Genomic DNA, 14,584 nt, shown 5'->3' with positions numbered 1-14,584 from the left:
ACAATGTTTCCGTTTTATGTTTCTCATTTTACTATGGCAATCTAATATTAAACAGATCAAGCAAACATAAATAGTTACATTAGATACATTGAATAACTAATGCACCTGCTATAAGCTCTTTTAGTCCCAATCCAAGTTCATGACATACAAGCCCAGCAAGGGCTTATGGTGGACTGCCAGTGAAGGACCACTGGCAATAATCACATTTAAGACATTTGTGTCAAAGTAATCTGATCTTGCCGGTTGAGTGAACCCTCATTGGCACTTGTTACATTAGTCTGAGCATATAGTTTTGTGTAATGGTTGTAAAAAACTCTTACCACTTAGATGAACTCAATATGCAGTTACACAATAGGCATTAGGACAGCTCAGGTATTAGGCTTGCTGGCATTTAGGAAATTATTCACACACTCTTAAAGTTAGCAGTTCTTTGTTTTCCTTTCACTGAAATCTAATGTATTCCTATATCTTCTTTCCTTCAGGTTAGAAGTTGTGCTTTTGATGATAGTATATCTTGCTTATGGCTACAATGAAGGCGGCACACTCTCTTACATTCTTCTGACTATAAGCAGCTGGTTTATGGCTCTATCTTGGTTGTTTGCTCCATATTTGTTCAACCCATCTGGATTTGAGTGGCAAAAGTAAGTATATTATCAGTAACCTTTCAATTGCAGATCTTGTATATACTGATTTTCTCTCTATTGGTATCTTTTTAGGGTTGTGGAAGACTTCCGAGATTGGACAAATTGGCTTCTTTATAGAGGTGGAATTGGTGTCAAGGGAGAAGATAGCTGGGAAGCTTGGTGGGAAGAAGAGCTGGTATTTCAATATTTTGCCATGATAATTTTCAGACGGTTTTCTTTTTTCTATTTCTTAGCATCCTTAGCTACTAATAAACTTGGCACAAGGTTATTAACGTCTGAAAAAACCTGTTACACTCCTTGAGGTTGTTTTTTGTTTGGAAAGTAGTACTTATTAGGATTAGTACAATAATATATTACAGACTGCCAGACCACATATGGTTTTATCTTGGTATCTGTTATTTTCAGTTCTAGTTTGAAAGCAGTGGTCATTTTATCTTTACATGGTCTACTTTCCTTCATAGTAATGCTTGGTGTCCTTTGTGAATATTGGGTCATTGCCTACCATTTGGAGAAACATCTCATGTTTCAATTCTTTTTGTAAAAACAAAGTGGCTATAGTTTTGTTGCACTATGCAGTTAAAGCAGTTCTGTAGTGTCTTGGTTGGGGCAGAACCAATGCATGTATCTTTAACAGCATATCAGTGTCGTTAGGCATGTAATAGGATAGAGTTGTCTTTATGGATTCTGTTTGATGCACTGTTCACCTCTTTCATGGGAGTTTCTATTTCTGTCATGCGAGAGACTGTTCAGCTTTGTTCAAGTCTATTTGGCTCTTTTATCTGCTCTGTTGTGGGTGATTTCTTTTTCTCAAGCAAGTTCTGCTTTCATTTCCTTCCATTATTAAAATTCATCAATTATTATCTAAAAACCAACCTTACAAGTGTTTTCTAGATTCTGTTATGGGACAAATAATGGTTAGCAGGCTTAACATTTCAATAACAATAAAACCTTTTCTCACTAGGTGGGCCTAGCTTATTGGTCAAATCTAAATTCTTTTTTGAAGGACTCACCTTTTGTTTTTCTGTCTCCTTGTACGTCCAAGTATTTGGCTAACCTCTATCTGAACTACTCTTGTATAATCTCTTCTCGAATAGATTCTACCGCTACTTTCTCAGTTTCTCTCAAATGCATCCATTGATCCATTTCTAGCCATATCTTGTCATACCGGTCCACTCACTCAATGCAAACATCCTAATCCCTATAGTTATGAGTTGGCTTGTTCCAGCCCAACATTCAATACCATAAAGTATTGCAGGTCAGTTTTTTTTATAGAATCACAGATCTAACTGTTGTGCAGTAAAATTTTCCAATTAGCTCAATAGACACCTGTCTATCTCAAATAAAACTTCAAATACTTCTCCATTTTATCCACCCTGCTTGAATCTTATGATCTACATCTCCCTCTATTTTTTTGTTATTTTATGATAGAACCATATACCTAAACCATGTGACCTATGGTATGGTATGATCTTCAATTTTCAACTCTAGGGACATACAATAAATAATACATGGGTGCTGCTAACGAAGATTAGTTATAATGTTCTTCTATTTTTCCCGAAGTTGCTGATCTTGAATTGCTGACGAATTAATAAAAAAGTATCTTTCAATGCTATTACTGCTGCCCCCAAATCCCTTCTCATTTCCCCTCAATTTATCTCAGTTGCAGGCCCATTTTATGTTATGCTCAGATCTTTTACATTCCTGTTTATTACGAATTTTTGTGTCTACAGGCTCATATTAGGACTTTCGGTTCAAGGATAGCAGAGACCATCTTGAGTCTACGATTTTTCATCTTCCAATATGGCATTGTTTACAAGCTTAACGTGCAGGGATCAGATACTTCATTGACGGTATCACAAGCTTCATATTTCCTTCTTTGTTGCCCTTTTTATTGTCTTTTTGGAGAAAATTTGTGATACTTTTTGTTCTTTCCGGTTTAATATTAAAACGGAGTATAGTTTACATAATTTTGAAACTCAAATTTCAGATTATGTGTGTCTATCTTCCATGATAAAAAAAATTGTACTACCAAGGGTATCCCCTCACTTTGCGTAAGGAACTAATCCCTTTTGGAGTATGTGGTTGCCCCTCCCAACAAATGTTGCTCCAAGGAATCGAACCTTTGACCTTTTGGTCTTCCTGGGGATCTAGTAGGGCCTTACACCACTAAATCAATTTGTATATGTGGTGCATGTTTGGTTGGCATACCTAATCTCGTATTCATTGATGAATGTATATGGCATCCATACCTAACATGTAGATTCTTTTCACTAGATACAATTGCATACCATTTTATTCTCTGGGTGCGTTTGAGTTTATTATACATAACTTATTTAAGTGCTAGTATGGTTTCTAGGGCTCAAGGCAATATCTGTGACTGGTGAATTAGGGAAAACTAAACCCTAAAGCCCTTTAAAGGCAATTGGACAGTAAAGAGAAAATGTTAGCTGGCTAACCAAGATAAAATTAATTAAATGAGATGCCAGACATGTATAGGATGCTGGTGATAGCTGGAGATTTTCCCTGGCCAATTCCACGACCATAACTTTTATACCAACAGTAAAGCTAGCTGCAGCTAGTCAATTATAAAAATGTAATAGAGGTCAGACTAGGGAGGAGAAATCTAGTACTGGTGATTAATCAGTGTGATCCTTGAGGATATTGTATGACTAATTACTATTTTTTCTGGAAGGATTTATTACGACCTCACTGACTTCGATTTATACTGCCTAAATTACTTCATCTTTGAGACTAATCCGAACTCAATTCCTAAATTACTGATCTAGTTATAGATGTCCAGTAAATAATCACTAATTAATTACTCATTTATTGCACGTCTAATATACATAACTACTCTTAACACTTATCAGTACTTGTATTGGTTTCTCTTTTGCTTACCACAAACAGTGAATCTTCTTTCAGTTGGGTTTTCAGAAATCTACAATCATATTTCATGTTCAGTGAAAAAATTTATGAAGCAACTGTTTTTATCCATAATTTATTTATTCCTTATTTTATGTGCTAGCTTTATGGTGGTGCCTGTGATCTCCTTTTCTTACTAGTGAATAAATTGTTATCATACCATAAGTCTCTAGGTTTAAGCATTTTGGGTCAATCGTACAATACGATGGGGAAATGATGAAGATGCAAATCATAGAATTCAAGATTAGTGGATGAGATGGTGGAGTATTTTGGGTGTCATGTGATAGAGAATTTTTACTGCACAACTATAAAATGGAATGTTGGGCACTAAATGTTAACAAGAGAATAAAGTTCATATAACAAAGATGAGAATATTATATTGGATGAGTGGACACTATAGACAAGATAGGATTAGAAATGAAAGCATTAAGAAGGAAGTTGTTGTAGTTCCTAATATACAAAAGATAGTAGAATTGTACCTTAGATGATTTGGACATGTATGGAGGAGAGCATTAGAAGCTTCAGTAAGGGGAGACTACCAAATGGAGGTTAGTCAATTTCCTAGAGGAAGAGGGAGGCCAAGAAAAACCATGGCAAAACTATTAGGAATGATTTAGAGATCAATGTTTTGACGACCAACTTGATTTATGATAGAGCATTGTGGTGTCGTTCAATTCATATAGTCATCCCCACCTAGTGGGATTAAGGCTTGGTTTTTTTTAATAAATTGTTATTCTTTAGAACCAAGGGTATTTAATTTGGGAGGAGTCTGGTTTACATTTTCAGTATCTATTTGGAATTCCCATCTGAAATTGCTTTTTCTTCTTAATATTTGCCATCTCATTTGATCTGTACTTTCTCTAGCTATAAAGTGGGTGGATATAATTCCCTTCTTTATCAAAATTCCCCATCTCCCACTGCTTTTGTTCTGCATTGTATAGACACGTCAATTTGAACAATTGCCATTTATAGTTGATGGTAGTGTTAGTCCTAGCGATGATGGAGGGGTAGTGGTAGTACTTGTACTGGTGGGAGGTGTGATGGCAAAAGGAGCAACAAGAGCTTAGGTATTGTTGAGATCATTGAAATAAATAGAAGATTGTCAAGACAATTAGAAGATTTTATATATAATTAGGATTAAGTGTACGAGTATCAAATATTATTAGAGAATAAGAGTTAATTATTGTTATTTCTTTCTGCTGAGTAAATTGGCATATTTGTCACATGCAAAATGTCAATTTATCACATGCAGAATTGGTTGTTAGGTTGTTAAGATTAGTAACTACCTTATGTAGTTACTAGTTTGTTACATTCTGTTTTGCTTTCCCTTTGTTTAAAGGGACAAGCTAATTCACTGTAGATTGAGTTGTTTTCAATAAAAGTATGAGATATATTCAATTTCAAGATTCCTACTTTCTATTTTCTTTATCTTTTCACAAATATATCATGTATTTATCTTTCTGATTTTATTTTCTTAAAAGTGAGGGATTCATGTATGGACTTTTCTACTATAAATAGAAAAGGATAATTGCATACAAATCACTCAAGCAATTCATGCATGGGTTCAAATCCCATAAATCATGAGATTCGGCGCAACGGTAAGATTGCTTGCCTTTTGACCTATAAAGGTCATGTGCTCAAAATCCAGAAATAGTCTATTCTCTTGTGAGGGTAAGTCTATATATCTACTCTCCCTAGATTCCACTGGGTGGGAGCCTCGTGCACTGATCCCATATATGCATGCATAGGAAGCAATGGCTTGATTTGCATTATATTTAACCAGTAATACTAGTGTGAGGATCTTTTTTATTGTTACAACTTACATGTACAGAATGTATCAGGTTAATCAACTGACTGCTTATGTCTGTCATTTTTGGTAGGTTTATGGCTTGTCATGGATCGTGTTTGCTGTGCTTATAATTCTTTTCAAGGTTCGAAAAATACATTGCTTTACATTACGTGTAGTCTTAAAATCTTAGATTACATGTATGATGGTAATCCTTTATCTTGAGACTGTCTTGTGTTGTTGCTCAATAGGTATTCACCTTCAGCCAGAAGATATCAGTCAATTTCCAGCTTTTGTTGCGCTTTATCCAAGGACTCTCCCTCTTATTGGCACTGGCTGGTTTAGTTGTAGCAGTTATATTGACTGACCTCTCTGTAGCTGACATATTTGCTTCTATGTTGGCATTCATTCCTACTGGATGGGGAATTCTTTCTGTGAGTTCTCTTTTCATCTGATCCATTTGTGTAAATAGTTATCTGATCTTTCCATGGTTGGATTGCTTGCTTAGTTGAAGCCTTCTTTGTAGTAGGATTCTTAATGTCTAAATTCTGGGTGGGCCTTTCCTTTCCCATCAATGATGTCCATGGTTTTCAGCATGAAGTGGCATACGAAGTATTATGAACTCATAATTGTGTGTTCAGGTCATACACACTTGTGTAGTTATAATACTAGAAAAGGTTACAAAGAATATTACACAATTAATTCTAATCAATTCCTAATATTCTTGTGTTCCCTAAACACATTTAACATGTGCTAAATGTGTAAAACAGTGCTAATTCTAACACGAAGAATATAAGTAAATGTAATTCTTTGGCTTGCACCTTATATAGTCATATTCAAAGCTTTCTGGTATAACTGTTTCCTTGACAAGTTTCTACGTATTTCTTGTCTCTTGAATAAAAGGAACACGATTTCTTCTTGCCATTGCATCATTGCCTTTGCTCTACTGAAGTTTATATTTTGCTCCATATGTGGATGTCAAATCTCGGCAGTTTTAATTATATCATGGACATCTGCAATCATACATGTTTGTCTACTATTTAAGTTACTGAAGTGGAGCTGATTTTTTATGCATTGGCTTTAATATTTCATTTGTATGTTAGAATATATGAGAATATCTCAAACTATCTTAAATTATATCTCAATATTTAGAAGATATTTGAGTATTGATAGAATATTTCATATTGTCATAAGTATATTTTATAGATTACTTGAGTATCTTAGAAAATGGACTGAGAATGAATCTTTTATGATTTGTTTATATTTTATAGTACTACTTTTTTATTTTTTTTCCCCTACATTGATTGGCCTTGTATAGATTGCTGTTGCTTGGAGACCTGTGATGAAGAAGTTGGGACTGTGGAAATCCATTCGATCAATTGCTCGCCTATATGATGCTGGCATGGGAGTGATCATCTTTTTACCGGTTGTATTCTTTTCCTGGTTCCCATTCGTATCAACATTCCAAACTCGCCTCATGTTTAACCAGGCTTTCAGCCGAGGGTTAGAAATTTCTCTAATCCTTGCTGGGAACAATCCCAATACTGGGATATAGTTGTATTTGCCCTGTGCCCTATTCCTCTATGAAGACAGTTTTGAAGCCTTGTTATAGATTTCAGTAGATTGCCATCTAGGAAGCTTAGATTTTCTGTACTTGTCTTCAACATTGTGAATAGTAATGTATCATCATTTCTCTAGTGTATCCCATTTAAATGATTTGATGTAATATTTGTAATTTCATTTTGAATTCCCCCTATTCCATTCCAGCATTGGAAACTTCACACTTGTTGGCACTGTCTAATTTTAGTACATGCTGAGAAATTTTCAGGAGGATCATGTTTTATCTAATTTCCACTATTGCTTCATTTTCTTTCTTTGCTTTATGGGTAGAAGTTAAGCAAGAGTTTTTTTCGGTGAAGATCACTTGATTTTACAATACACTTGGGAGTTCTTCACTAAGTTGGACAGACGAGCTAACACTTAAATATATCTAAAAATTGACCGAAGTTAAGTTTTGAATGAAATATGATTTTTGTGTGGAAAAGATCGTGTACTATTGGCATCAAGAACAGCCCAAATATAGGGAATAGCAACGAAATAGATAGATGGGAACAGGTATTCAACTTGTAAATGAAGATGAGTATATTGGGTTAAAGCTAAAGACAACATCATTATGAGATAAACTTTAGACAATTTTAATATATCGAACTTAAACTAACTCTAAAATCGATGACTTAGTTTGGGATCATCAAGCTTTGTTTATTTTTTTCCTTTCAAAATATAACTTAAAAGTTCTATAATCGTTATAAATGAGTTCATTTAAAAAAAACTAAGTGATTACCCCATTAACAAAATTGAGCTCGCGTGAGAAAAAACTACAAATTTTAAATAAAGCTTAACTTTCATGCTTGAATTGACATATCAGTCGGAAAAAATTGGTAATAAAGTTAATACATAATATATAATAACTAGAATAATTCATATTAGAGTACTTTGATATAGTTGAAGAAATTAGGTTACGATTATAACCTGTTAGATTATAACTTCCGAACAAAAAACAATCCTATGTTGAAGATGTGGGGAAAAAATATTTTTCTGTGAATCTTTTTTTTTTAATTTAAGCATGTTATCGAGACAAATTTAAATTATAAAAGAAGTTTATTATTAAAAAAATAAGCAAAATTAAGTTGCAACAAACACCCACTCAATCTTAACTATAAATAGAGATAGATAAAAAGACAACCATCATAATAAGTTTAAATTTTTTTATGAAATCACTATAAAACAAAAATCTAAGTTTCCAATAATGGAGGAAGAAGTGATATTTATTTGGTATTACTAAATGTATTTTTTTACTTTTTGGGTAAAGAACTAATCATTTTTAGGATTTGTGATTGCTCCTCCCAATACGTGTTGCTTCCAGGAATCAAGTCCTCAACCTTAAAGATAGTTGAGTCTTACACTACTAGATCAACGAATTGTTTGCAGATGAAGAAATGATATTGAACTATGGTTTGTGCAACTATAGTTTGAGAGTTGATGAAATTTGAAGGAAAAAAATTAAGAATATATTTGAAATAATATGCATGATCTTTCCAAAAAAAGTTTATTTTAAAATTATTTTAAAACTGTTCAAAGTTTGCTTGGGCGGGTAATCTAGTTATAGTCAAGAAGAAACGCTTAAATTTGAATTTGAAAGAAATAAACCCAATTGGAATCAATTTATTTGTTGTCTATAGAGTTTGATATATATATGATCTGAGACCTAATCTGTATAATTCATGTTAATGCAAAATTCACCATATTATTCACTTTTGTAGTACCTGACATGATCTACGACCCTTCCATTTCTAACACCTAGAGTCTTAGACCCATCAAAATGAACTTTAGGTTAGAACTAACTGGAAGAATGACATGATTCTTTTGCATCACATAAATCTAGTATGGCAATCATTTCTATTTATCTCGATTTATATTTTATGTATGCATCTTCCTTTTAAAGAATATTTTTATATTGGAAACTGAAAGATTTCATATTAAAAAAATGGAATTGAATTTTCAAGATTGAGTGAATTTTCAAGATTAAGTGAATTTTCAAGATTAAACAACACTCAACACTTATTAAATATTAACACAACCCTAACAATAATAAATTATTTAAAATGGTTTAGAATTCAACAACAATAATTGTTAAAAAAAAAAAAGCGGGCTTGATAACACACAACTACACTAATATAGCCCTGACTTCTCTCAGTGCTCATCTTTTCCATTCCGCCGCCAAAAGCATCCACCAGCGACGGCAATCATCACCGCAGCCGTCAACAAATAGGGTTTTGTTCTTCTTTCATTTTAGCGTTTAACTTTTTCAGTGTCTTCCTTCACTTCATTTTCATCTTCTTCTACTAGCTACACCAGTTTTTCAATTTCCACCTTTTATTTCAACTATTACTTCCATTACATGGCTTATATATTAATAATTTTTTTTTTTTGTATTTGGTCCTTAATGTTGAAAACAGGTTTTTTCATTGAAAGGAACATGGAGCCATCAAATGATACAGGTTCGTATATTTATATGCTTTTTTATTTTGGTTTTTAAATAAGTCGCAATTATTTATGTAACCTTGTATTTTTTTTCAATGGGTGATACTAGAGAATAATGTAAGAAGGAGCAAGAAAAAATCCACGAGTGGAGGTGGAGTAAAAGAACACAAAGAACAGTTGCAGAAACTTCAGCAGAAGGTTTGATACTTGTTGCTTTAAGCTTTTGTAACTATATGTTAGCATTATGATGTATGTGCTTTAACTTGTATATGTTTTTATAATGGTGCTTTTAGTTATGTTTAAGGACCATGATAATGATATTACTTGTTCTTGGTTGAAAGATTCTCTATAGTTTAACCTAATAAGTTTTGTAGCTTTTGTATTCATTGTATTGAGAAAGCATGTAAATAGAGAAATTGGTTGGGGTATTGTTGGGTTGCGTGGAATGGGGTGGTGGGGATGGAGAGCAAATGAAAGTTTTTGATAAAGTTAATTAACTGATGTAAGATTAAGACTATTGTCGTGTGAATTTCTAGCTAAATGATGTTTGATTGGGGATTATATTGTTAGTCCTTTTACTATATTGATTCGGCTATATTATATTGGTGATATTATTAACAGATTTTCCATCTTCTCAGGACCCAGAATTTTTTGAGTTCTTGAAAGAGCATGACAAGGAGTTGCTTGAATTCGGTGATGATGATATTGATGTGAGTATGCTACATATATACTCTTCCTGTCTCTACCTTTTGTGCTTATAAATTGAAATGGATGAAATATTGATGAATATTTTATTTAAATAGTTATTATGAATAATTTGTAACATGTTCTAATACCTTTTTAGAGATTGGCATGTTTTCTTAGTTAATCCCTCCTTCCTCTCCCTAGAGCTGTACTAAGATTTTATTTTATAACCATTCTCTTCAAACAGTTTCCAAAATTAATGAATTTATATGAAGACTTGTATTTTGTAGTTACTTACAAACATTATTGAGTGACTATCAATGTCATGCTCTTTTTGTATAAGAAACTATGCAACTCGTTTCCTTATTTGTCCAGGACGATGTGGGTACTGACATGGAAGATGGAGAGGCTGTTGAGCATGAGATTAAAGAAAAGGAACCGAAACTCTTTAAGAAAGTTATAACTACTTCTATGGTTGATTTGTGGTGCAAATCAATCCACGAAAATGGGAGCTTAAATGCGGTTCGTTCCCTGATGAAGGCTTTTAGGATAGCATGCCACTATGGTGATGATGGGGATAATGACTCTATGGCAAAGCTTAGTGTAATATCTAGCACCGTGTTCAACAAAATAATGTTGACTGCACTTAATGAAATGGATGGAATACTGAGAAATTTGTTGAAGCTTCCTGCTTCTGGTGGAAAGAATGAGACCATAAAGGATTTAATGACCACAAAGCTTTGGAGGAATCATAACCATATAGTGAAGTCTTACCTTGGAAATGCTCTCCATGTTTTGAACCAAATGACTGACACAGAAATGATATCATATACTTTACGTCGGCTTAAATATTCTTCATTGTTTTTGGCTGCATTTCCTTCACTTTTAAGGAGATACATTAAGGTATGAAAAGGCCATTGCTTATCCAATCAATGTTCTGTATATTATTCTTTCACTGCATCAACAAACACTAGTACTTTTAAGTCTGTCTTGCATATTTCTGCTCATGCAAATTGACTGTTGTTCCACTTCCCTAATTCTATATAGATGGACAGGTCCTGAACCTTGCATTTAAAGATTCACTGTTTCCTTGCATTTAAAGATTCACTGTTTCCTTGCATAAACAAGTTCAAGGGTCGTACATTCAAGGGGACCCTGCTGTTGAATGCAATTGTTTGTCCTTTAGGAATATACTTTTGTTAATGTGCATGTGACGCTTAGAAATGAAAACGCTGCAATGTAGAGAACATTTATGTAGCATGTGGTTAGGAGCATTATGACATATTGGGGCATATGACTTGACATACCTTGAATTAAACTAATTTCCCTGTTGAATTTATCAGGTGGCCCTTCATTTCTGGGGTACTGGGGGAGGTGCTCTTCCAGTTGTTTCGTTTCTATTTATCAGAGATTTATGCATCCGTATTGGATCTGGCTGCCTAGATGAATGCTTCAGAGGAATATATAAAGCCTATGTTTTGAATTGCCACTTTGTAAATGCAGTGAAGCTTAAACATATCAATTTTCTTGGCAATTGCATCATCCAACTTCTCGGTGTGGATCTTCCAACTGCATATCAACATGCCTTTACTTTCATCCGGCAGTTGGCTATGATTTTAAGGGAGGCGCTGAGTACAAAAACTAAGGTGCTGTTTTATATGCTCATTACATGTTATTTTCTTGTTAGATGGTGTAGTAAGTGACTCAACATTTTTTGAATATATTCAGGTTGAGTCTTGCACAAATGTTTTCTAGCCTACTCCTGTTTTTAGACTAGAGGGAAGAGTATAATTGTGTACATGTCAACTAATCACCTAGAATTAATCCTCCCAATAAATCATCATTGGTTTTAGGGGTTAACACTTAACACTTCGCTATATCATTTGACTTTCCTTAATAGTTTTTTTACTCTGGTTTGATTGTAGATTTTTCATATTGAAACAAATTGTTTATGCATTTGGCACTGCATATTTTATGGTACTTATATTGCTGTTTATCTGAGTCTATTCTGTAGGAAGCTTTTCGCAAGGTTTATGAGTGGAAATTCATCAACTGTCTTGAGCTTTGGACTGGTGCTGTCTGTGCCTACAGTTCAGACTCTGATTTTAAGCAACTGGCATATCCGCTGACCCAAATAATTTCGGGGGTGGCACGTTTAGTTCCCACAGCCAGATATTTTCCCCTTAGGTTGAGATGTGTCAGAATGCTGAACCGGATAGCAGATTCTACCCATTCTTTTGTTCCAGTGTCTATGCTTCTTTTGGACATGCTGGAAATGAAGGAGTTGAATAAACCACCTACTGGAGGTGTTGGCCAAGCTGTTGACCTACGCAGTTTACTAAAGGTACTCATACATAAAAACAAATCAATGTCAATGTGCATTTTTTTAGCTCTACTTAACTTTAGAGGATTCTTCCATACTAGGTTAGCAAGCCGACCCTAAAGACTAGAGCGTTTCAAGAGGCATGTGTTTTTTATGTGGTTGAAGAGCTTGCTGAACACTTGGCACAATGGAGTTATTCTGTTTCATTCATGGAGTTGTCTTTTATTCCACTTGTGAGGTTGCGTAACTTTTGCAAATTGACCAAAGTTGAGAGGTTTCGAAAAGAAATGAAGCAGCTTATACGCGAGGTATATCTATTAAAGTGATCATAATTTGCAGCAGTGATAATTGTATTTACTTATACGGCAGGTATATCTATTATAGTGATCATAATTTGCAGCCGTGATAATTGTATTTACTTGTACGTTTTATCATTAGCATACAGCAGAGCTTGTGGTATTTATGTCTAACATTGAAAATTTTCTGCACCCAGATTGAGGCTAATCTTGAGTTTGTGAATGGAAAGCGAATGTCAGTTTCGTTTTTACCTAATGACCCTGCTGCAGCATCTTTTCTTGAGGTTTGTACATATTTTTTATTTTATTTTTGTGGAGTGTGAGCTTTGATTGTTTCCTTGTTGGTCGACCTTTTCCTTCATTTATTTATATTGTAGCTTCCTCATCTCTCTCTTGTGTGCACTCTAAGCTACCTGCACAATAATTGGGTCAATTTTAAGCTAGTAAACTTGTCACATGCTGCCTTTTTAATGTTAGTGAAATGGCGTACCATCTTATTTATCCATTCATTTACGGTCTACAACATGCACATGATGGATGAAGCTATTTCATTGATGATTAATGTGTCAGCGGTTTCTAGATAATCATCCTACGTACTTTAAGCTTCCGTTTTACTGTATTAAGTTTGCATTTGAGAATTGAAAAGTGTAAATTGTTTTTGTTTTCTCTTAGGATGAAAAGAAGTCAGCCGGTAGTGCACTGTCGAAGTATGTTATAACTCTCCGCCAGAGAGCAGAGCAAAAGAATAGTTCATTAATGGAATCCAGGTTTGGAATCATGTTCAATCACCAAATTACTGTATCCAATATGTAATAATGATTAATGACTAAGATAGAGCTTTCTAACAACACAACATGAATTTCCAGTGTTCTAGTGGGAGAAGAATCCTCTATATTTGGGAAAGAAATATCAGAAAGTGATGAAGAGGATGATAGAAAGAATGAGAAGGGTTCCACTGCCTTTAGTTCTTCTTGGATGCCTGGAAACGACGCGAATGAGTAGGGCTTTCTTTTTCCTCGTTTCTTTCATTGATAAACTCAGCTTAGCACACTAATGCATGCATCATTGATGCACATTTGCACACAATGCACAACTTTGTTTATTCTTGTCTAACCAATGATGCATTTTCAGAGTAAAAGAACCCAAGGAAAAGAAAAGAAAGAAGAGAAAGCAGCAAAAGGGAGCCATTGATGACGATGTTGTCGAGGACTTGGTACTTAGTTCTGAAGATGATGAGCCTTCAAGTGAGAGCCCTCCTGCTAGGGAAAAGGACAACGACACCGGAAAACGTGCACCTCCAAAACAAAAACGTAAACAGAAGCACAAAGCAAAAAGGTTGAAACAAAAATGAACCTCGTTTGCAGGGTAAGAGTGACATGTTTTGTGTTAGTGGCACAAGAGTGAGGGACATGTCTAGTTTGCAACTAGAATATTTTATTTATTCATCATTTTTGGTGGGTAATTGAGATAAGTTTTGTAGTTTTATCAACGGTGCCATTTTATCTTAGTAAAGACATATTTGATTGTAATGGTGATGAAGACCTCAAAAGGTTACACTAAAATTTGGAGGACAAGCACTATGACTTCAACAATGTAATTTTGTTTATGAATTCATGCAGTCAAGTTACATTTTGACATGACTATTCATGTTACAAACTTGATATCTATCTACATAATAGTACCATGAAACCTTTTATGAGGGAAAAACTAAGGAGAAAGTGACATGTGCAAATGATTATGTGAAATGAGTTTATTTTATTATGTAGTTAATAAATTATTAAAATACATAGTTTAAAAATGTGATTATGTAATGTAGGCAAGTACATAGTAGATAATATTACCAAAGAATCTTTTCAAGAGAGAAAAAATTATGGAGAAAATCATTTTT

The 14,584-nt window shown here is 34.1% G+C and overlaps 2 protein-coding genes across 2 annotated transcripts in view; both read left to right on the top strand.

Moving 5' to 3' along the window:
* The window catches only part of LOC109346485 (callose synthase 9-like), a 44,453-nt gene extending 37,263 nt beyond the window's left edge, over positions 1-7,190 (top strand). Inside the window, exons 48-53 of the mRNA XM_019586067.1 lie at positions 483-641; positions 717-819; positions 2,375-2,494; positions 5,447-5,497; positions 5,604-5,786; positions 6,671-7,190. Of these exons, the coding sequence (XP_019441612.1) occupies positions 483-641; positions 717-819; positions 2,375-2,494; positions 5,447-5,497; positions 5,604-5,786; positions 6,671-6,907 (853 nt within the window). The 3' untranslated portion in view covers positions 6,908-7,190. The remainder of the gene's footprint in view (positions 1-482; positions 642-716; positions 820-2,374; positions 2,495-5,446; positions 5,498-5,603; positions 5,787-6,670) is intronic.
* LOC109346486 (nucleolar complex protein 2 homolog) lies at positions 9,053-14,350 on the top strand. The gene is made up of 12 exons (XM_019586068.1): positions 9,053-9,182; positions 9,370-9,410; positions 9,503-9,591; positions 10,032-10,103; positions 10,453-10,980; positions 11,421-11,723; positions 12,092-12,421; positions 12,502-12,708; positions 12,894-12,980; positions 13,369-13,463; positions 13,563-13,694; positions 13,828-14,350. The coding sequence occupies exons 2-12, from the start codon at positions 9,389-9,391 to the stop codon at positions 14,045-14,047; spliced, it is 2,085 nt and encodes a 694-aa protein (XP_019441613.1). The 5' UTR covers positions 9,053-9,182; positions 9,370-9,388; the 3' UTR covers positions 14,048-14,350.

This window comes from Lupinus angustifolius, chromosome LG04 (assembly GCF_001865875.1).
Source record: "Lupinus angustifolius cultivar Tanjil chromosome LG04, LupAngTanjil_v1.0, whole genome shotgun sequence".
Taxonomy (NCBI): domain Eukaryota; kingdom Viridiplantae; phylum Streptophyta; class Magnoliopsida; order Fabales; family Fabaceae; genus Lupinus; species Lupinus angustifolius.
The sequence above is the reverse complement of the archived record's forward strand: the minus strand, read 5'-3'. Positions and strand labels throughout refer to the sequence as shown.